The following is a 23,144-nucleotide window of genomic DNA, read 5'->3' on the forward strand; positions in this document are numbered from 1 at the left end:
TCCCACGGAGCAGGGAACCCGATGCGGGACTCGATCCCAGGACCCTGGGATCATGACCTGAGCTGAAGGCAGTCGCTTAACCAACTGAGCCACCCAGGCGCCCGAAAACATTTTCTATTCAGATGGAAACAAAACTGGATGCAAAATATGTATGCTATTATATGGGCACACATAAAAGAAGAATGAAAATGGATTGTGGAATTAGATGACTTTTTGTCTTTTACAAAATATTCAATTCCTGCTATTATAATAATTTGACAATAAAATAAAAACAAAACCCTGATACGATAACCAGCAGAAAAACAGGACCATATAACCCTTTCGGGGGTCAAAGACCCCTAAGAAAAAGTCCAAGTTTAGGCTTTAATAGATAACCTTTGTTGTACCATCCTGAGAAGTAATTCTCAGTAGAACATTCCACAAGCATGGGTTCTCCTGAAGTTCACCAAGCGAAGGCCCACAATGACCCACCTGTGAAGGCTGGAAAAGGACTCATGGTTCCTATACCACACCATACAACCTGCCCCCCCCTTTTAAAGATTTATTTGAGGGCGCCTGGGTGGCTCAGTTGGTTGGGCAACTGCCTTCGGCTCAGGTCATGATCCTGGAGTCCCTGGATGGAGTCCCGCATCGGGCTCCCTGCTCGGCAGGGAGTCTGCTTTGCCCTCTGACCCTATCCCCTCTCATGTGTTCTCTCTCATTCTCTCTCTCTCAAAATAAATAAATAAAATCTTAAAAAAAAAAAAAGATTTATTTGAGAGAGAGAGAGGGGAGAGAGAAAACGAGCATGGGAAGGGAGGGGCAGAGGGAGACAGAATCTCAAGAAGACTCGGTGCTGAGCATGGAGCCCGATGTGGGGCTCCATCTCACGACCCTGAGATCACTACCTGAGCCAAAACCAGGAGTCGCATGCTTAACCAACTGCACCACCCAGGTGCCCCACAACCTGTCCCTCTTAAGTATCCTTCATGATGAACTGAACCCTATGCCACTTGCTTATGGAAAGCCTTAGCATCTCCCTATCTGATTTCAGAGTCCTGGAGGTAGAGCACACTCAAAGCCCAAAGAGGAAAACATTTGCTCTGCAGCAATCCTGCAGAAGCTGGAACGTGTTCTGGAGCCTCTTTCCTTAGATGGTCGATAAAGAGAATCAAGGGTTTCTTTTCTTTTTTTTTAAATATTTCTTTTTCTTTTCTTTTTTTTTTAAAGATTTTATTTATTTATTTGATAGAAAGGACAGCCAGAGAGGGAACACAAGCAGGGGGAGTAGGAGAGGGAGAAGCAGGGTTCCCGCCGAGCAGGGAGCCTGATGCGGGGCTCGATCCCAGGTCCCTGGGATCATGACCTGAGCTGAAGGCAGACGCTTAATGACTGAGCCACCCAGGCGCCCCGAGAATCAAGGATTTCAATGGGAAATGCTGCCCACCTGCAATTGCTGATAGGCTCCTGGAAGTTCTTCCTAAAATCAGTAATCAGTAACAAATTCCTTGGAAACAAGCTCCACGGGCAGTTTCCAGTCTCCAGATATTTGATTCTGAAACTTGAGAAGATCAATAAGAATGCTGGGTAGGGAGACACCTGGGTGGCTCAGTTGGTTAAGCATCTGCCTTCAGCTCAGGTCATGATCCCAGAGCATCGGGCTCCTTGCTTGGTGGGGGGCCTGCTTCTCCCTCTGCCTGTGGCTCCCCTTGCTTGTATTCTCTCTCTCTCTCTCTCTCTGACAGATAAATAAAATCTTAAAAAAAAAAATGCTGGGTCAGGGGAGAGGCTGGAGAGGAGAGGAAGCGGGGGATTACTGAGTCAGCTCTATCCATTGCAGATCCTTCCTCTAGACTTCAAGCCTATTAATAACACATGGCGACTGAGACACTTGACCTTCTTAAGAGAATTCAAGTGTGTGAGGTACAGTAGCAGAAGGTGAGACCCGCTTATTCGGCTGAGCCAGGACTCCAGGGAGGGTGAGGACCAAGTCTCATGGCTCTGGAACTCAGAGACAATCTACCACTGCAATTCCCAAACTGCCATCAAGGCACCCCAGGGTGCTGCAGCAAACTCACAAAGGTACACATGACGTTTAAAAATTTCAAGGGAGGGGCGCCTGGGTGGCTCAGTGGGTTGAGCGTCCAGCTCTTGATTTTGGCTCTGGTCATGATCTCAGGGTGGTGAGATCGAGCCCCATGTCGGGCGGCTCCACACTAGGTGTGGACCCTGCTTGGGATTCTCTCTATCCCTCTGCCCGTACCCCCCGCTCACGCTCTCTCTCTCAAAAAAATAAAAAATTTCAAGGGAAACACAGCATTAATCAACATCTATCAGATACCACACAAATTCATGTATTATCTTTCCACGCGGCTACCAAATTGTGAGGGTAGGAATATTGTTTGGAGCTAATTGTTTGGTATTTCTTTTGGCCTGTGAGTTGTGTGAAAAATTCCTGAAACACCAAGGATGCCATGAACTGAGAAAATGTGGCAACTTCTGACCTACAGGATGAGGGCATCTGAGCAGACCCAGTTTTGTTAAAAAGCCCGCCAACAGCTGCCTTTTAGACTGTTGAACGCACGCCTGCACGCATCACATCACATGAGCTGAGGGCAGCTGAAGCTATGTGCCTGTGGTCCCACAGCTGGAGGGAAGCCAAGCCAGTGCTCAACCTAGGTCTTCTGACTCCAAGTCCACTAACCTGGCTCGAAGGTATGAACTCACATTTCTGCACTATTTTTGGGGTCAAAGAATTTTTTTTTTTTTTTTTAAGATTTTATTTATTTGACAGAGAAAGAGAGAGTGCATGCACAAGCAGGCAGAGCGGCAGGCAGAGGGAGAGGGAGAAGCAGACTTCCTGCCGAGCAGAGAGCCTGACGTGGGGCTCGATCCCAGGACCCAGAGATCATGACCTGAGCCAAAGGCAGAGGCTCAACCAACTGAGCCAGCCAGGCGCCCCTTGGGGTCAAATAATCTTAGAAATGTTTTATTTTGGGGTGTCTGGGTGGCTCAGTCAGTTATGTGTCTGTCTGCCTTCAGCTCAGGTCCTGATCCCAGAGTCCTGGTATCGAGCCCTGCATTGGGCTCCCTGCTCGGCAGGGAGTCTGCTTCTCCCTCTCCTTCTGCCTCTCCCCTCCTCTTGTGTTCTCTCTCTCAAATAAATAAATTTTTTTTAAAAAGTTTTAATTTTAATCAGAATTATACACACCTTTAAAAAAAAAATGCCAGAACCATATTTTCCCCCACCCGATGCCACCTCCTTGACCCAGAGACACTATTTTGTTTTGACAGATGTTTGCTCTTCGGGCCAAGAGGATTCTTTCCCTGGGTCAAAGCCGGACTGCAACACCGCAGGGAGGTCGGCAATCCCACCCTGCAGAGCGAAGCCAGCCCTCCCAGCTAGCTGGCAACGGGCCGCCCCAGCTTTTCCGTGCCAGGTCATCAATGCCCGTGTTTGTTTTCAAAGGAAGGGTGTGTCAAGAGACAGTAAGCCAGTGGAAATACCTTCATCCACAGGAACTGTGGGAGTGGGGAAAAAAATAAACAAGGGAAAACGTTCCAGGGTAGCCGTGGTAGACCACGCACAAAGGACAGTGGGAAAAGAAAGCCCATATGCCAAGGGCAAACAGATGGAGGAAACACTTAAGCCATCTGGCACCCCTGTCCCTGCTGTAAAGAGCTGAACAGAGGCCTGCCACTTCCGGTCTGACTTTTTCTAGGACAGCAGTGCCACCTTCTGTTGAGTGATCAGATCGGAGTCAGAGTGCTTACAGAGGAGGTAAGACCAGAAAACTGGAAGTTGGAGAAAAAGACAGGATGGAACAGAAGTACAGAAGCATTCTGCTTCCCTTGGAATGCTCAGCCACCTCCTCTGCTCTAGTTAGGGGCAAACTCAGCAACCCAGAGCTCGATCCCACCTCCCCAGGCTGATGGATCAGAACCAAAAGCTCCCTCCAGAGGTGGGTCTGGAGTTATCGTTTCTTACTCAAACCCCCAAATATGGGACTTTGCGCTCAGAGGTAACCCCAAACATCAGAGTGATAAAAATTAGGGCAATTCCCAGTCTTTATACTCTACACTTGTACTTTCTAAAGTCAGCAGATAGTAAGTGAAGTGAGAGAACATTCAACTTTGCTTATCCATAATGCCCAAGCCCCCTCCCAGGAGACCACTTGGGGTGGGGGGTCAGTCCAACCCCAATCCACACATTTCTTTAGGACATTCTTGGCAAAGGCCTTCTTAAAACTTGTCTGAAAAAGGTCCAGAAACAGGGAGCTCACTACCTTGTGAAGCAAACGTGTCTCCCGTAATTCTGTGTGTTGCTTCAAGGTCTGCATGTGGCCCTCACCTCCCCTCCCCTACGGGACCTTCAAACAGCAGACGTAACTGCAGGCACTTCCCCAGTAGCCTCTCTCAGCTCCTTAACCTCTCATGTGACGTGGTTTCTAGGCCCCTCTAGTCCATTCACCGTTATGACTGCTCTCCTCTGAATGCACTCCAGTTTCAAAATGTGGAATTCGATATTCCCAAACAGGCCCAACGACAGGGTGAGCAGCCTGGGAAGCAAGCATGGGAGGTACTGGTGGTGGCGACCCATGTGCCAGACACTATTAAGCTAATTATCGGTTCGCGTTTATTCAGTTAATCCACATAAAATAAATGAGGCAGGTTTTATTATGATGCCTGTTTTCCAGGTGACAAACCCTGAGGTTAAGGTAACTGCCGCACCCCCTCCCCCAACCGGGGCTGTCTTGTCTTACTCTGGATACTCTCCCCTCTCAGCTCAAGGCCCCGTATGGCTGACAGCCTACTGGACAATTCCAGAGCAATGCAAACAGTTCCCAAACAACTATTTAGTATTACTGACCCAAGATTCTTGTTTCTGAAGAACAGTGGTTCTCCAAGTTGATCTGTGGACCCCGGGGGGGTCTACGTGATCAAAACTATTTCCCTAATACTAAGACATCCCTTGCCTTTCTCACCGTGCTGATGTTGGTAGGAGCAATGGCGGGTCAAGCTGGCCCTTTAGAACAAATTGAAGCAGCTACACTGAGATTTAGCAGTAGGCATACTCTCAATTACAAAAAAAGCCAATTTCACTTGAGAATATCCTTGGTGACGCAGTCAAAATGATTAATCTTATTGAGTCTCGACCCTTGAGTACAAATTTATTTATTAATTTGTTTGCATTTTGTTTGATGCCATGAGAGGTCGCATCAACACCTCTGCACCCCGAGGTCCAATGGTTACCTCAAAGAAAAGCACTTAGGTGAGGGAGTTACTAGCTAATCTAGTTGATTTCTCCATGGAACATCATTTTTACTTGAAAGAATGACTGACAAACTACTGTTAGTCAAATTTGGGTAACTGGCAGACATTTTCTAAAAAAAAATGAAGCCTGTCACATCAAGGAAAACTCTAACAGAATTTATTGGTAATGATAAAATTCAAGATCTCGAGTAAAAACTAGCATCTTGGAAAATGTATATTCCCCACTGCGAACAGACAGCTTCCCAATACTTAATGGCTTGTCTGATGAGATTAGTAATGTCATTAACAAACATAATTTTTTGGATATCAGAGAACAAAATACATCAATATATGTACTATATATATCGTATAGCTCGGAGGACCAACATTTCCCAAATCACCAGCGCCCGAGGATGGAGATCATGGATGGGTAAAACAGCCATTCAGAGTGCAAGGCCGACCCATGGACTTAAATAAAGCAGAATACAAAAAGTTCACAGTCGGTTGGGCACCTGCCTTTGGCTCAAGTCATGATCCCAAGGCCCTGGGATCAAGCTCCACATTGGGCTCCCTGCTCCGTGGGAAGCCTGCTTCTCCCTCTGCCTGTCATTCCCCCAGCTTGTGTGCACACGCTGTCAAATAAATAAATAAAATCTTAAACAAAAAAGAAGCTCAGAGAACGTTTCACATTCCATAGTGCAAGCAACTTTTAGGAAACCATCGCTTGTTGAATTCTGATCAAGTATCAAAAAAGATCTACAATCACCTAAAGGGCTATTAAAATATTTCTCCTCTTTCCAATGACCTGTGTGTGAAGCCAGATTTTCTTCAACTACTTCAACCAAAACAACACACTGCAACAGACTGAGTGCAGAAGCAGTGATGAGAACCTAGCTATCCATCTAGATGGACATCAGATGCTAGGGAGACCCATAAAATGGGAAAGCCATGTGTCTTTGCATCAACTTTTTTCGGTTTCAGAAATAGTTATTTTTCGTTAAAATGTGATTTATATTAATATGTAATGGGTTTAGGGGTGCCTGGGTGGCTCAGTCGTTAGGCGTCTGCCTTTGGCTGGGGTCATGGTCCCAGGGTCCTGGGATTGAGCCCCGCATCGGGCTCCCTGCTTTGCGGGAAGCCTGCTTCTCCCTCTCCCACTCCCCCTGCTTGTGTTCCCTCTCTCACTGTGTCTCTGTCAAATAAATAAAGTCTAAAAAAAAAAAAAAAAAGAAATGAGGATTTAATTGTATAAATGCTTGGAAACTAGGGAAAAATAATTTATAAAGAAATATGTAATGGGTTTAATTGTTATTTTAAAAAGACAACTATTTAAAATTTTTCTGTTTTTTTTTTTTTTTTTAAAGATTTTATTTATTTATTTGAGAGAGAGAATGAGAGAGAACACATGAGAGGGGGGTCAGAGGGAGAAGAAGACTCCCTGCCAAGCAGGGAGCCCGATGCGGGACTTGATCCAGCGACTCCAGGATCATGACCTGAGCCGAAGGCAGTTGCTTAACCAACTGAGCCACTCAGGCGCCCAAAATTTTTCTCAGTTTTAACTTCTAAAATAGTAAATACCAATAGATAAAACCAAAATGAAGTGAAGCTCTTTGGGATCCTCAGTTTTTAATTGTGAAAAGACACCAAAATGTTTTGAGAACTGCTGTAGTAAAAAACCAAATGCAGATTTTAAAAAGCCAAAGCAGGGGGTGCCTGGCTGGCTCATTTGATTGAGTGTCTGACTTCAGCTTGGGTTGTGATCTCAGGGTCGTGGCACTGAGCCCCGTTGTTGGGCTCCATGTTCAGCAGGGAATTTGCTTGTCCCTCTTCCTCTGCCCCTCCCCCTGCTCTCTCTCCCTCTTTCAAACAAATAAAAATCTTCAAAAAAATAATAAAAATAAAAAGCCAAAGCAGGAAGGAGTGCCATCTGGTGGAAAAGACAGTTATGACATCAATCCATTTGCTAACAAAATAAATGGCGCTTCTAATCCATCCTGGTGACATTCCTATTTTAGAAACTTCACATACTTAAGGCAGAAATATTCAAAATTGAAGGTTTGGAACTCAAAAATACTGTTAAAAGCTGGGGCGCCTGGGAGGCACAGTTGGTTAAGCGTCCAACTCTTGGTTTTGGCTCAGGTCATGATCTCAGGGTCATGAGATCGAACCCTGAGTCAAGTCTGCTTAAGACTCTCCCTCTCAAGGGGCGCCTGGGTGGCTCAGTCGTTAAGCGTCTGCCTTTAGCTCAGGTGATCCTGGGATCCTGGGATCGAGCCCCGCATCGGGCTCCCTGCTCAGCGGGAAGCCTGCTTCTCCCTCTCCCACTCCCCCTGCTTGTGTTCCCTCTCTCGCTGTCCCCCTATCTGCCAAATAAATAAATTTAAAAAAAAGAAAAAGACTCTCCCTCTGGGGCGTCTGGGTGGCTCAGATGGTTAAGCGTCTGCCTTCGGCTCAGGTCATGATCCCAGGGTCCTGGGATCGAGTCCCGCATCGGGCTCCCTGCTCCTTGGGAGCCTGCTTCTCCCTCTGCTTCCCCCTCTCTCTCATGAATAAATAAAATCTTAAAAAAAAAAAAAAAAAAAAAAAGACTCTCCCTCTCCCCCCACACCCACCCGCGTGTGCATGCATGGGCTTTCTCTCTCTAATAAGTAAATAAATCTTAAGGTGCCTGGGTGGATCAGTTGTTAAGCATCTGCCTTCGGCTCAGGTCACGATCCTGGAGTCCCGGGATTGAGCCCTGCATCGGGCTCCCTGCTCCGCGGGGAGACTGCTTCTCCCTCTTCCACTCCTCCTGCTTGTGTTCCCTCTCGCTGTCTCTCTCTCTGTCAAATAAATAAAATCTTAAAAAAAAAAAAGGTAAATAAATCTTAAAATATATATATATTGTTAAAAATCAATTAAGTATGCCAGAAGAGTTCTGGAATAAAGGAAGGGTTGGTAGGGGTTTCAGGTGGAGGCCACTGCCTGAAGACAGTCTGAGGCCAGCTCAGGCAGGAGAGTAAGCCAGTACCAGGACTAAGGCACGGGGAGCACAGAAGACTGTTTCCAGTCCTTGGGATGCCATGAACAGTCATGATTTTTGGACTTGAGGACATGTGAGCTGGAGAGCTCTGTCTGACCCCTTCCACACTCATCCTCCAAAAGAACTACAAGTCACTATAAGGGTGGATTCTGTGTTCTGTTCTCCGAGGGCTTCTCAAGAACAGAAATTGTTCCAGGACACTTTAAAGAATTTATTTATTTATTTGACACAGAGATAGAGACAGCGAGAGAGGGAACACAAGCAGGGGGAGTGGGAGAGGGTGAGGGAGAGGGAGAAGCAGGCCTCCTGCTGAGCACGGAGCCCGATGCAGGGCTTGATCCCAGGACCCTGAGATCATGACCCGAGCTGAAGGAAGTTGCTTAACCGACTGAGCCACCCAGGCACCCCTCCAGAACACTTTTTATTCCACAACCAGACTCGAAGTTCAAATGACTGAATGAAATACAGTAAGGCACATCAAAGGGTGAGTATAAATGACACGTCTTCCCAGCCTTCATGTGGTACTGAGAAAGGCTGACACGACGCACGTTAACAGATTTCCCAATTCTACCCCCCTCAGCCCCAGCCCTGGGTGTTCTTCCTCATTTCTGGGGGACGTGCTGTTTAGTTTGCTGTATTCCAGAAGGGGTGACAGTGAAGTACCTATACCTTTTTCTCTAGCCAACTTCCCCAGAAGGCCTTCCAGCCTTAAGCAAAGGCCAGCCACTACACAACAAAGGCTCCAGGTCCCACACACCCTCCTTTTCCTCCACAATGAAGTTCCAGCACTTGGGAGCTCCTCAGGTTTATCTCCCGCATGGGCTCTAAGGCCCACATACCCCAAACACTAAGACAGAAGATTACTACCACTACTGCCAATTTTCTTCCGCAAGCCCAAGCAGAGCTGTGGCCGCCCTTGACCCAGGCCACAGGTCTGCCCTCCTGCTTATAATGCTTGGATGAGTTAAGCCTGAGTTCCTTACTTGGCACAGAAAGGAGTGGCATTTGCAATGTCTAGGGCTCAAGTTTTTTCTTTCTTCTACATGCTGGGGCCCAAACTTTATTCCCTGGTAAAATGTGTTATCTGCATCATCCACAGCCTTTCACAGGCTTATTTCAATGGTCGCATACAGTTCTATCCAAACACAGAATCAGTTCAAATTTGGAACAGCTCGTGCTATATTTTCGGATATACTACTGTTTTGATTATAATTTGGTACAATTTTCCGAAGTTCTACTATGTCGCCTTGAAGGCTTCAGTTGGTTTCAAAGTAGCTTTTAATCACAAAACTTGGCCCGTATTCCCGAGGCCTAGAGTGATAGAATTAGACTTTCTCTTTGAAAGAGAAATGTTTGTTCCCTAAAGAATGTGTCCTCAACAGGCACAGTACAGCAAGCCTACCTGACACAAAAAGGGGTGGGGCAGGTCTTAACCATCGTCACAATAGGTCAAGGAGCATGACAGGAAATGCTGCTAATTACTCCCAGCTGCTACCAAGAGGGAAATATCAGAAAAAATGGCAATGTCGGTTTCAGAAAGACCATTCTGTTTACCTAAAAGTGGATGGGCACAGGCCTGGGGAAACAAGGATTAGGTGCAGCTTCTCTAGCAGCTGGGGAGAGGCCTCACTCTGTCTGACCCTCTCATGTCCCTTCCTCACTTCTAGATGACTAAAGAGTACAAAAGGCAGCCCTATGGCTTCCTGATTCTAGAAACATTCCCACATCTAACTCACCTGCAGGTGCAGTGACCCCACCAAGCTCACCTGGCTACGGAGCAGATGCAGGCTGCTATGCTCAGCCAGGCCTCTCGCCTTTCTAGTCTGGAGATATGGCACTATCTACAAGGCTGGAAATCCAAGCTGCCTCAGGACTTACTCATTCCACGGTGACCTCCTTTCTTTAGAAAGCTGGTTTCATCCCAGAAAATGTACCCGTGGCTGCACAGTATGTTAGCACGGTGTTAGCGGGACCGAGCTGGCCCAGACACAGGAGCTGAGCCACCATGTTACAATGCCTTGTTCGCATCCAGCCACCCCACCACAGCCAACACCAAATACCTTTGGGTCATCAGCCTCAGGTTTTTCAGTCTCTGAATCGTCATCTTCCTACAAGACAAAGAATTTAGAGGATTAAGCTTAAAGGAGTGGGCCTGAGGGTTCTCACATGCATAACTAGGGGCTGGAGCAAGGTACCCAGGCTGGGCCATCCCAAGAACCCCTCCCCTGCCCTATGACCCAGAACTAGAGAAAGAGAAGGGGAAAAGGAGATGTTCCGGGGGGTGGGGGTGGAGAAAAGAACATCAGCAGCTCAAAGTCGTGACTCCCGCAGTGCCACAGTCTAGGCAATGAAAATGCCTGAGATTAAAAATCACATACATAAAAATGGAAAAAGGTTGCAATGCGTCAGAAAAGAATAAGACCAGGCCCCACAGGATAAAACACGCATAGTGTTTCCAATGAGATATCACTTATTTAAAACCAGGAACATGAACCTTTTTTTCCTTCTCTGCCTTTCATACACACAAGGACGTCAGACTCAGACCTACCATGACATCATTCACGGTCAGAGTGCCATGACCCCCACACAACTACACCCCAGCACTTCAGCTCAGCAGTAGTCACAGCTACATGAACAGCAGGAAGGCAGGTGTCAAATGACCGGGGCAAGTGACCCAGGGAGGGGGGCTAAAGAGCAACACCCGGCTTTTCCTGGGTCCCGGCCAAGTAGGCCCTGCCTCCATCCAAGCTCTCACAGAGTTGCCACTGACCCGTTCTATCCAGTCTTGTTCCTGATCCAAGCGGCGTGCCTGACACAAAGCACCATGTGAACAAGGCATTCTCCAAAGCGTGCACTGGCCTCACACGGCTAGCCCACCCTTCCAATGAATGCTACTGGAGTTTCAAGATCAGTATCTGTATCTGTTCCAAGAACACCCCAATGCACAAGAGCCTTTAACTTAACACCCAGGAAAAAATTAAGTTTCATTTGAAATTGCTTTTCTCAATCGAGCTATGCTTTAACCCAAACATTAAGTAGCGCCCCAGATGTTAATATAGACATCACCTGCGAGACTGGAACAAACTATACTGATGGCTTTGAGATTTAACGGTCCTGTCAGTTGCCAGTGAGCCCAAAGGTTTAAATGCAATCTCCATGATTTCCTCAAAATGAAATCAATCAAGCCAAATAATCAGAGATGTAGCTCAGCCAGATACAATCACATTTTAGAATGTCTATATTGGGATTTGATGAGAGGATTTTAGTAGAATGATATAAAGCTTATATATGATGAAAATTCTAAGCAAAGCAATGTGGAACAACACTTCAGAGACACACCATACACATTTACTAAGAAAACAGTTATGGTGTTAAGCCAGTATGTGTGCACTTAAGAAAAACCAAGAAAAGAAAACAATTTGCAAAGCTTTTCTAAACTATTTTAGTCAATTCTGAATTATCAGCATTAATGGTGGGGCTAAGGACATGAAAATATCTTCCAAAAGAGCATCCAATACAAAATGCTTTTTTGTTTTACTTAGAAAGTCTTTTAACGCTAATATTTAAATATCAATGCATAAGAAAACTTCCAAACAAATAATAGAGAACATTGAGTATCTCAGTTAAAGATACTGCTGAATATCCAGATTCTATATCCAGATTTCACCTTGTATGTCTTTGTGCTAAGCACCAAGTTAAATCCTTGCTTTCTCTCCAAACTTTTAAATTCTGGCTCCTGAGGCTCAGTTAATAGTGTATCCAAAGGCTTTCTGGTTAATTAAGACCAAGTTCTCTTTTCTTTGTTGCCAGCACATACCAAACATCAGGCAAGATTTGTGCTCAAGAACCGTGGGCACTCTGATAAAAAGTTTCAAGTAAAATATCAAGAAAGAAGTTAAGAAGGGTCAAACCACAAACAAAAAACTATATAATTTCCCTTCCAAAAAAAAAAAAAAAATTTCCCTTCCTAATCTTTTTGATAAGCTGAAAGATTTGAATAAACCAACCAAGATTAAAAATAATACAGAGTTGATTGCAGATATTAATGATACATCAGTTAGCATGAATGCATTGTTACAAACGGAATAAACTATCTTAACAGGGAAAACCAACATGAAACATATCTCAGTTAAATAAAATAGTCCATTATCTCTTCCCCCAAATTTCAATTCAAAAGTTAATACAAAATGGTTCAGATGAAAACAACTTTCGTTTTCAAACAGAGCACTGATATCCACCTGTTTCCTCAACTGATACCAAACAAAAAGCGGGGGAAGGGAGGCGAATGACTTTAGCTGTGGAATGGAACACTGTTGGTACAGTTCGAAGATTTCTGACAAATGAAATGGTGCTTTGAGCAACTCTGGATTTTGGAACAGATTTACTTACCGACTGTTTGCTGTTCTCATCCTCTTCTTCTTCATAACCATCTTCATCACCTCCGAGCCGAGAAAAGTCATCCTCTCCATAGGCATCAGATACTAATCCACCTTTCTCCTCTGAAACAGAGGAAAAAAGAAAAATGAACGAAGGCATACAAAAATGCAAGACAACATTTCGGTTATTTGAGTGGCCAGAACTACCCCTGAAGATCAAAGGGGTGCCTAAATCTCATCTAAGTGACTATAGATCCAGAATCTGCCTTTGGAAAGACCACAATTTAGTGGATAAAATCATTAAAAGAACATGGAAGAAAACCAAATGCTAAATTCTTTCTTTCATGCTTCCCATCCACCTAGTATGCCAATTGAAGCCTTCTGAACTACTACTGTTGCACGTTGTCTGAAAACCTCTTGATATGGGTATCTCTACCTTGTATCAGAGACACCAGAACTTGTCTTCTCATACAAGGACAAGGACTCTGTTGCCCTCATTTTTGTGTGTCCTCCCCTAGGAACAGGAGCTTTAACTGGGGCCCTCAGAGGGGCTACCAATCATATCTACTCCAGAAGCAAAATCTTCTTCTACCTTTAAACCAAAACAACCAACAACAAAAAATATAAAATGCTACAAAGTACTGGGAAGCCACCAGAGAACCTCCTGACTGGAAGACACCACACAAAACTGAGAGCAGCTAACCTCCAAATGAAGAAAGGAAGGCCCCCATATGTTAGGTAACTTGCTGCCCTCTCTATGATCCCAAAGAAATCTGTTCCCATTTCCTAACACTGTGATTCTCGACCTGAGTAGGGCAACAAAATCACTGATGGGCTTTAACAGCTCACAAAGTAAGCGAATCACTGAGGAGCATTAAAAAGCTCACAATATGCCCAGATCCTACCCCGTATCTACAAATTACTCCGTCGCCAGCGAGATCAGACATACATATTTAAAAGCTCCAAGATGCGTCTAGGGTACATTCCTAATGCGAAGTTATAAATTTAACAAGACACAACCTTTATCACCCTCCACGTACGTTCTACTCATCGCTCTCCCCATTATCCAATGAACCCGGAGGTCCATCCCTATGCTCCACGGTGCCCGGCACGCAAACTTTCAATAGTTTCGGCAGAATAATTGAATCAACGAAAGGCGATGGCCCATTCTTATTCCAGAGCGTCTATTCTGTTCCAACCAGGGCCTCGATCGCGCTTCGCGGCTCCCGGACCCGACCCTTGGGGCACAATGACCATCTTTCCCTCCCGCCCTGCTAGGGGAGCAGCATTCCGCGCAGACACCAGATTCTCCCCTTCCAGTTCCCTCCTCGGGCCTCACCAGGCGCGCCGCCCGCCGTTTCGACCCCAGCCTCGCCGTCGGACTCGGGCTCTGAATCTTCCGCGTAAACTGCCAGAGACGACAGAACATTCTTCTTCCCCGCCATCTTCCTCCCACAACCCCAGAGTGCCTCACTCCTATGCGTCAAAAAAGCCGACTTCCGTGAGGAAAGGCGACTTTTTCCTATCCCAGGAGAACCCGCGCCGGTTCCTGTGCAGAAACCAATCAAAACGGCCGTTTCTGCGCCTGGCCCCACCCCTCGCAACCGATCTGCCTAAACGTCATCACTGCGCGACAGATACAAGGTTGAGTGGGTTTTACCTGACGCTGACTCCCAGCCATTTGGCTCCTCAGAATTTAGGGTGGTTTATGGGGGTTTTCGAGTAGTTCCCGGTCGGCGGGCAGCAGCGACCCGGCAAGAGTCCTTCGCTCCTGGGTGGCCCACGCCCAGCTCTGATATCTTGGGGTGAAGAGAGGGAGGCTTGGGCTGGGGAAGGGAGAAAAGAGCGGATCTGGGGCTTAGAGGAAGAAGACGGATGAACTCTCTTCTGGGAGGTGGGAAGAAGGGATCGGGGCTCTGGGGCGGGAAAGAATGGCCGTGATAGCAGCGCTTATAAAAGGAGCAGGAGGTGATCTTAGAAAAACAATTACATCTTCTCCAGATTATTCCAAAGACACAGTTTGTGTTTCTTGTGATCTGATTTCTAGCTCTGGGCTGTATCATGGCATGGGATAGTTCAATGTTTCTATTTTCCTGAGCATAAAAGTGGAGATGTTAATTGCCCAGGAACGTGTTGCTTGAGGCTGTTCATCTGGAGCTATGTTAGTTGGAAATAATCTATTGCTTGAGAGTAATAAAGCAAATTTTCTTAGAGAAAAATAAGCAGTATTTTAAAAGCGGAACAGAGTTTTCATCGTAATCATGCGATCATCACCTTTACCTTAACTTCTGGCCACTCTCTGTCGCTAAGATGAGCACCCGCCCTTCTTTTGACCCTGAACGTCGAGTCCGGAGCACATTGAAGAAGGTCTTTGGGTTTGACTCTTTTAAGACACCTTTACAGGAGAGTGCGACCATGGCCGTAGTGAAAGGTAACATTGCCAAACCACCTGTGTTTACATTTGTGCTGCCTATACTGTAGCGTTGCCAGAAGGTGCCAATGCCCTCCTTTTGACCCTTCCTACTTCCCCACCCTTGGTCCATAATTGTTGGAAATCTTGTAGACTTGTCACTTAAAACTTGCAGTTTTATTGGCAGAATCACCCACCTGTTCTGATTCTTACATTTCATAGCCAGTGCTGCAGATTGTCTTTGAAAACAACTCAGAGATTTCAATTCATGTTCGTTTGTGTGTAGGCAGTAGCTCGAGTGGCAGGAATAGCCTAATCCAGTCACTGACCTTCTAAGCCGTTTGTTGAAGATTGAGTGACCTGGGTCCTAAATAGGGAAGAAAAGAGTCATAGTATTATAAACCTGAGATATATTGGCAAATGGAGCTTCTCAAGAGGAAAGCAACAATGTAATATTAATTACATTATAACAACTTACAAACCAAAGATCTCTAAGTGATGTTGCTTCCATGTCTCCACAGCTATATACACTCATCTAGAAGTATTCAACGTTTATGGCTGTTTAATTCAATCATCCATATCCCAACAGATTCAGACTTCTCACCCTTGTGGTTGTTATTGCCATTACTGGAAATGGTTTGTGCCCATTTCCAAATCTCTCTGGATCTCTGCCCTTTACACGGGAAGGATGGGAAGGAAATTAGCATTATATTGAGACCTTTCCCCGTGCCAGACACTCTGCTAGGTGCTTTTCCTATACTCTCATTCAGTTTTCAACAGCCTTGAGGAAGAAAAAGATAAGAGGCGGGAAGCATTTATTTATTTATTTATCTATTTTCTTTTAAAGATTTATTTATTTATTTGAGAGCGAGAGAGAGCGAGCTCGTGTACGAGTGTGGGGAGGGGCAGAGGGAAAAGGAGAATCTCAGGCAGACTCCTCACTGAGCACAGAGCTTGAAGTGAGGCTGGGCTCGAACTCACGACCCTGAGATCATGACCTGAGCTGAAATCAAGAGTCAGACACTTAACCGCTTGAGCCACCCAGGTGCCCCTAGGCAGGAACCATTAAGTGTTGTTGTCTTTTCTTTTTGCAGGTGACAAGGATGTCTTTGTGTGCATGCCCACAGGGGCAGGAAAATCCCTTTGCTATCAGCTCCCTGCTCTGTTGGCCAAAGGCATCACCATCGTAATCTCTCCACTCATTGCTTTGATTCAGGTGAGGCTTAGGGGAGTGAAGATGGTAGCCCAAAAAGTTTAGGGGAAAGTTTTCTTGTTTTGTTTTGTTTTCTGCTGGAAATGTCACTTCTCATTTGTTTGGTCTTTTGCCTTTTCTTCGATTTGCCTATCTCCCTTTCTGTATTGGGTTTCTGAATTGCCCAAATGTGGGGGCTCTACTGGTGGATATCAGGGTGATACGGTTATGAATGAGTCTCTGTGTCTTGATGGCCTGAGGTCTCTCACCCTCCTTTGTTACTTTTCACCCAGAGGAGTATGGAAATGTATCTGTATACACATAGACAATTACTCGTGGACACGGACACACGTGTGTACTCTTGACAGGTTAAAAGATGCAAACGGATAGAAAGCAAAATTGATATAAACGGGTTGGGACGTTGTCAACATCTGCTCTGCACCTCTGGCTATATTTAAGGCCTGCAGATGGGCTGACAGAATCAGAAATGAGGAAGTGTGGCCATGCGGTTAAGAGCCATCCACCATGAAGAGAAATGGAATGACAGGAACAGTGCTTTGTGAGTTTCATGAGGTCTCAGGCTTTGTGCTCAGTGCTTTATGTGCATTCACTTCACCTTTGCAGTGTAAAATTTCATTTAATGCTAACAACTATCCTGTTAGGTAGTTACTGGTTTTACAGGATAGAGAGAGAGAGGGAGAACGAACAGAGTCTTAGAGGCTAAGAGCCAGCCAAAGAGCCTGTGGTGATTCAGTGAGCCAGAAATGAGCCAGGACCATCTGCCTCCAGAGCCTGTGCTCTCAGGCAGTTCGCCTCCTGTCCTTGTTGTATGCACAGAGAAGAACTTGGAGGTTGGGAGGAGGACGTTTATGGCTGGGAAATGCCCAGTGAGCGAAGGTGACATTGACTACTGGGTCCTCCCCTTGGTGGCCTGTTTCCTTTCTTTCCTCAGGACCAGGTGGACCACTTGCTGACCCTGAAGGTACGAGTGAGTTCCCTGAACTCCAAGCTCTCGGTACAGGAGAAAAAGGAGCTGCTCTCTGATCTAGAACAAGAAAAGCCACAGACCAAACTTCTGTACATCACGCCGGAGATGGCGGCTTCAGCCTCCTTCCAGCCCACCCTGAACTCACTGGTGTCCCGCCGCTTGCTCTCCTACCTGGTGGTGGACGAAGCTCATTGTGTTTCTCAGTGGGGGCACGACTTCCGTCCTGACTACTTGCGTCTGGGCACCCTCCGTTCACGCCTGGCACATGCCCCGTGCGTGGCTCTGACTGCCACAGCCACCCCACAAGTCCAAGAGGATGTGTTTGCTGCCCTGCACCTGAAGCAGCCGGTTGCCACCTTCAAGACTCCCTGCTTTCGGGCCAACCTCTTCTATGATGTGCAGTTCAAAGAATTGCTTTCAGATCCCTATGGGAACCTGAGGGATTTCTGCCTTAAGGCTCTTGGACAGAAGGTTGATAAAGGGGTGAGGGCCCTAAGGCTGGGAGGCCAAGGTGCTCAAGAGCAGTGGGTGGTATCTGCAGCATAGAGATGGAAATTGGTTTTTTAGGACCTTTGCTTAGAACTAGCTGAAGCTTCTTCTTTTTTTTTTTTTAATTTTTATTTATTTATTTATTTATTTGACAGAGAGAGAGATAGCGAGAGCAGGAACACAAGCAGGGGGAGTGGGAGAGGGAGAAGCAGGCTCCCTGCCGAGCAAGGAGCCCAATGTGGGACTCGATCCCAGAACCCTGGGATCATGACCTGAGCCGAAGGCAGATGCTTAACGACTGAGCCACCCAGGCGCCCACTAGCTGAAGCTTCTTAAAACTTGTGCACAGAGAGTTGTTCCTTTGGTTTCCTGGCATTATTCCCCTTAGTGGAGTTCCCTTGTCCTGGAATTCTTCTCTGGGAGATGAACAGCCAACCCCTGAGTGAGGCCTTTGCAGACCTATCCAAGGTTTCAGCACAGGAAGCAGAGGAGTTAGATGAGTTATTTTGTTGCAGTGTCAGAGCTCTGCTGGTGGCCTGCCTCAGAGGAACCTGTGAGGCTGACAGGAGAAAGAGCGAGAGCTTCTTTTAAAGGAGGCCACAGTAAAATGGGCAGATTGTTCTATTTATTTATTTATTTACTTACTTACTTACTTACTTGACAGAGAGAGACACAGCGAGAGAGGGAACACAAGCAGGGGGAGTTGGAGAGGGAGAAGCAGGGAGCCCGATGTGGGGCTCGATCCCAGGACCCTGGGATCATGACCTGAGCCGAAGGCAGATGCTTAACAACTGAGCCACCCAGGCGCCCCAGATTGTTCTGTTCTTAATGCGCACTCTCTTCCCATGTCTCCTCGTTCAGTTGGTATCTGGCTGCGGCATTGTCTACTGCAGGACCCGAGAGGCTTGTGAACAGCTGGCGACAGAGCTCAGTTACAGGGGTGTGAGTGCCAAGGCTTACCATGCAGGTAAGGGGCGCCTGGGCCATGTGGTCACTTCTATCTCCGAAGCCTCTCGGTGGGTCTCTTGTTCTTTAAGGATTCTGGATAATCAGATGGTCTGTCGTCTTTTTCTGGATACCCAGGCAGAGCTAAAGCAATTCCCTTACATCCGTAAAAAGGAGTCTGAACACAAATGAGATCTAAAATGAGAACTATGGCTCCTGAATTCTTTTTTCTCACCCTGTGCCCTCAAAGCAGCAGATGATGAGTTTTTAGAAGCCCAGGTATTGGTGTTGTGGAAAGAGCACAGGTTTTGGAGGCCAGTGGACTTGGGTTGTTTGAATCTGGGCTTTAATGCTTATTGAGTGCTATGTGCTCCACACGGGCTAGGGTCTTTTTGAGGTCAAGTGCATGGCCCAAGGCCACACAGGTGGTAAGTGATGGATTCAGGGTGTGTGTATAGCACCCAACACAGTATCAAACCCAAGGTAGATTCCAAGGGAAATATGGGTTCCTTTTGCCACCTTCCCCTCTGTCATAGGGCTGAAGGCTTCCGAAAGAACGCTGGTGCAGAATGAGTGGATGGAGGAGAAGGTCCCGGTCATTGTTGCAACCATTAGTTTCGGGATGGGAGTGGACAAAGCCAATGTCAGGTGAGTGATGGTTCTTGCCTTACCTTCCCAGTCGGGGCCTGGCTCAAGTGGGCTGCCTAGTTCTCTGCCTCAAGGACCTCCTTCTAGGGCCAGAGGGGAAGGAGGCCCCAAGAGAGAATCCCCAGTGCATAGTCCACATGGTGACAAGTGCTACACAGCCCACTCTCCTGGTGACTGCACAGCCGGGTTCTGCCATCCCCCAGTAGAGGGCAGCACGCAGCCATCAGGCCCATCCATTAACGCAGCCCAGATCCCTCACATCTAGCACAGGGTCCCTGTGAGGGGGTGGAATAACTATCTTAAACTGCCCCCTGTGGGAAATCAAAGGCAATGTCTTATTCCCAGCATTCCTTGTTACTGCTTACTGACAGTCCAGAAGAGAGAGTGCATCCCAGCCTCCTAGACCCACCCTGGCAACTGTTGGGAAGTCTTTTATCTCTAGCCCCACCTAACCTTCCAGAACCATTTTCAGCTACAGCCTGAAGCCCTTTGCTCTGATTAACACCAATAATGCCTTGTATGATTTGCAGAGCACTTTTGCATACATGATCTCATTAAGACTCACAGGGAAGCTCAGTTGGTCAGGGGAGGAATGAGTCTATGTGCTTACATTACGAAAACACAGGTTTTGGAATCAGAGTTTGGACCCTGGGTTGGCTGTGGCTTGTAAGGGCCCAGATTTGAAATCAGACGCAGCTAGGCCCAAGTCCTAGCTCTACTGTCCCCTTGCTATGCCACCTTGTACACATTTTCCTGATCATTTCATTGTCTATAAAATGGAGTTATCTCACCTGATAGTAACTACAATTAAACGAGACAAATAGATAAACTGGCCCATAGTAGGTATTTAATAATGTTATGCCTCCCTCTCTCTTCAAAGAGGTTAAAGGGATTTACTCGAGGTTGTGCTGCTCATTAGAGGCCTTACCTTATTTCTTTAAGCCCAGTCCTTTTTCCTCTGGGCGGAACACTCTGTTGAGTGTTTTTGGTTTCTCATATGTGCTGGAATTGCCCCCCTTAACTCTGCTGCGGCCTCTAACTTGGGCCACTCCGTGGCAGGGATGGGATGTGGGGGTCTTGGCCACATTTACTCTGAAACCTGCTAGCCTCCCTGCTCCTGGTCACTGTCGAGAGCCCTGCTTCCCTGACACTGATCACTCCTCCCCTCAGCTCCTCTGCCACAGCTCACGCTGCTTGTCCCTTTGGATCCTACAGGTTTGTTGCCCACTGGAATATTGCCAAGTCTATGGCTGGGTACTACCAAGAGTCTGGCCGGGCAGGCAGGGACGGGAAACCTTCCTGGTGCCGTCTCTATTACTCCAGGAATGACCGGGACCAAGTCAGTTTCCTGATCAGGAAGGAAGTAGCAAAACTCCAGGTAAATCCTGGGCAGCAGGAGCCCTTTCCGTCCAAACCCCTCGCTCTCCAGTTTCATGCAGCTTATTTCTGAACCCAGGTGGAGCTTCTGTAAGCTACAGGGTTGCTCCTGGGGCTAGAAGGTATAGCGGCAGGGGGAATGGTGTACTGGTGAATAGGCATCTTGCAACAGCTAGGTTAGACTCTTTCCTTTGTATTTAGTGTATCTTAGTGCGATCTCTTGTGTGCCTGTTATTTTACATAGCCAAGATCAATCCTGCCTTGTGGTTTTTTTGGTTTTGTTTTGTTTGGGGGGGCAGGGGCAGAGGGAAAAGGAAAGAGAATCTTAAGCAGGCTCCACAACCCTGAGATAACCTGAGCCAAAATCAGGAGTCACACACTAAACCAAGTGAGTCACCCAGGCGTCCTAATCCTGCCTTGTTTTAATTAGCATTGTTACATAAGCATTTTCCCATAGTGTTGAAAGTTCTTTGTTTATGTTCTCAGCCTTTTTTTTTTTTTTACTGGTTGTACATGCTTTACAGAGAGCCTAGAAATAGACCCAAGTACGTAAATGAACTTGATGTATGATAGGTGACATAAAATATCAACAGGAAAAGGATGCACTGTTGAATAGTGCTGGAAAAAGATAAAATCAGGTACTTACCTCCTGTACCATACACATGTGAATTACAGGTGGAGTAAAAACGTCAAAAAAAAAAAAAGTAAAATTGGGGGAAAATATTTTATTTCCTCGACAAAGGGAAGAGCATGTCAAGATTTTAAAAGTGGAAGTCATCAAGGAAGACATGATCTATTTGACTAAATTCAAACTAAAAATTTCTGTGTAACGAAAGATACCATGAACAAGGTGAAAAAATGAGCCATTGTTGGGGAGGGTATTTGCAATATATATGATTGAGTACGTAGAGAACTCCTACAGATGAATCTATAAAAGGCAAACAGCTGCAGAGCAAAAAGTATGAATTTCACAGAAGAGGGAACCAGAATATCTAATAAAGGTATGAAGAGTTGCTCAGCCTCCCTTGGGAATCAGAGAAATGCAAAGGAGATTGTGAGCTGTCACTTGATACACGTCATACTGGCAAAAATGTACAACATCTTTATAATTACTGTTGGCAAGGATGTGGGGAAAGGGGAACCCATGGTGTTGTAAGGAACATGAACTGGTATGACTGCTTTGAAGAGAGACGAGGTGATACATGCAATGGGAGGGTATTGGTGTTCTGTGATTCAGTAATTCCACCTCAGGATAAACAAACTGTCATGTGCACAAGGATGTATGGGGGTGTTTGCTGCAGCTCTGTCATAATGAACTCTTCCTCTGTAAGGTATTGGGTAAGTAAACAGTGGGTTAGTCACACCGGAATGGTCTAAAGCAGTTAAAAATGACACAGGAATTCTATATTAACCAAGAAGGATCAAGTCCCCCAAAGCATCATTTATGAAGTTGCAAATGGATACATGGAGACTTCTCCTTATAAGAAATATTGAATGCCAAAAAAAGAAATACTGTATGCAAGTATTATGTCTGATCTTTGCCAAAATGACATTAAAAGGACAAAAAATACATAAACCCACAGGGACAGAAAGAATAGAAAACAAGGTAGAAATGTCAACAAATGTCTGCCTAGAAAACCCCAGACTCTACTGGAAATCTATTAGAATTCGTAAGAAAACCTGGCAAGATGGCTAAATATAAGGGAAATATTTTAAAAAGCCTAGCTTTTCTCCACACAACCATGAATGCCTAGGAATGGAAATGAAAAAAGTACTTAGTTTGCAAGAATAAAACTTACAGAATACCTAGATGTAAATGTTACTGACTTTAACAAGAGACTTAAAAAAAACAAGCAAACAAAAACCCTCCCCAGTTGGTTTTAACATGCAGCCAGGGATGAGAACTACTGATTTAGATGAAGAAAACTAATATCTTGTGGAAAGAAAACAAGCTCTGAGTAGTTACAAAAACTGAGTGGGAAGACATAAAACTGTCAATTCTCCTCAGAGTTAATATAAATGAAGTTCCAGTTGAAATCCCAAAAGATCTCTACTGGGAAGTGGAATCGTAGAACTTATGTGAAAGAATAAGTGCCCGAGAACAGCCAGGAAAAGTCTTAAGGGGAAGAATGGTGAAGGGCTCGAGCTTAACCCAGTGTCAGAATGTGCTGTGGTGTTGCTGTAACCAAATCCACGTAATACAGCAACAAGGAGTGGCCCAGACAAGGAAATTAGAAATAAGGCCCAGAGCACATGAGAGTTTACTATGTGATGAAGCAGACAGCTCAATTTAATGGAAAATGAAGGGACGGTCTAGTAGGTGGTGCTGGCATCCCTCTGGAATAAAATGAAAGTGCCCCGTTTGGCACCTTATATAAAAGATTTAAGGACCTACAAGTGAAAAGCAATATCTTACAAGACGCTTTATTCCAGTGTATAACCTAGGGCTCGAAATAGTTTTGTAA

At 45.9% G+C, this 23,144-nt stretch overlaps 2 protein-coding genes across 6 annotated transcripts in view; one reads left to right on the forward strand and one right to left on the reverse strand.

Annotated features, from left to right (window-relative positions):
- Nucleotides 1-14,146, reverse strand: part of SAP30BP (SAP30 binding protein) — a 36,645-nt gene extending 22,499 nt beyond the window's left edge. Inside the window, exons 1-3 of the mRNA XM_035026015.1 lie at nucleotides 13,970-14,146; nucleotides 12,644-12,753; nucleotides 10,315-10,362 (exon numbers count right to left, since the gene is read on the reverse strand). Coding sequence (XP_034881906.1) covers nucleotides 10,315-10,362; nucleotides 12,644-12,753; nucleotides 13,970-14,075 — 264 coding nt within the window. The 5' untranslated portion in view covers nucleotides 14,076-14,146. The remainder of the gene's footprint in view (nucleotides 1-10,314; nucleotides 10,363-12,643; nucleotides 12,754-13,969) is intronic.
- A 124-nt stretch (nucleotides 14,147-14,270) lies between these two features.
- The window catches only part of RECQL5 (RecQ like helicase 5), a 35,332-nt gene continuing 26,458 nt past the window's right edge, over nucleotides 14,271-23,144 (forward strand). For 4 of the 5 annotated variants that reach the window (XR_004683060.1, XR_004683061.1, XM_035026017.1 and 1 more), the window contains exons 1-7: nucleotides 14,271-14,425; nucleotides 14,927-15,061; nucleotides 16,135-16,256; nucleotides 17,185-17,703; nucleotides 18,571-18,676; nucleotides 19,191-19,302; nucleotides 20,518-20,680. Coding sequence is in view for 3 of the 5 variants with exons in the window: in XM_035026017.1 (XP_034881908.1) it covers nucleotides 14,941-15,061; nucleotides 16,135-16,256; nucleotides 17,185-17,703; nucleotides 18,571-18,676; nucleotides 19,191-19,302; nucleotides 20,518-20,680 (1,143 nt within the window). In the remaining 2 variants the exon portion in view is untranslated. Of the gene's footprint in view, nucleotides 14,426-14,472; nucleotides 15,062-16,134; nucleotides 16,257-17,184; nucleotides 17,704-18,570; nucleotides 18,677-19,190; nucleotides 19,303-20,517; nucleotides 20,681-23,144 lie in introns of those variants that run through there. The other variant, XM_035026018.1, reaches the window with a different exon arrangement.

This window comes from Mirounga leonina, unplaced genomic scaffold, assembly GCF_011800145.1.
Source record: "Mirounga leonina isolate KUSES-001 unplaced genomic scaffold, KU_Mleo_1.0 Mir_197, whole genome shotgun sequence".
Classification (NCBI taxonomy): Eukaryota; Metazoa; Chordata; class Mammalia; order Carnivora; family Phocidae; genus Mirounga; species Mirounga leonina.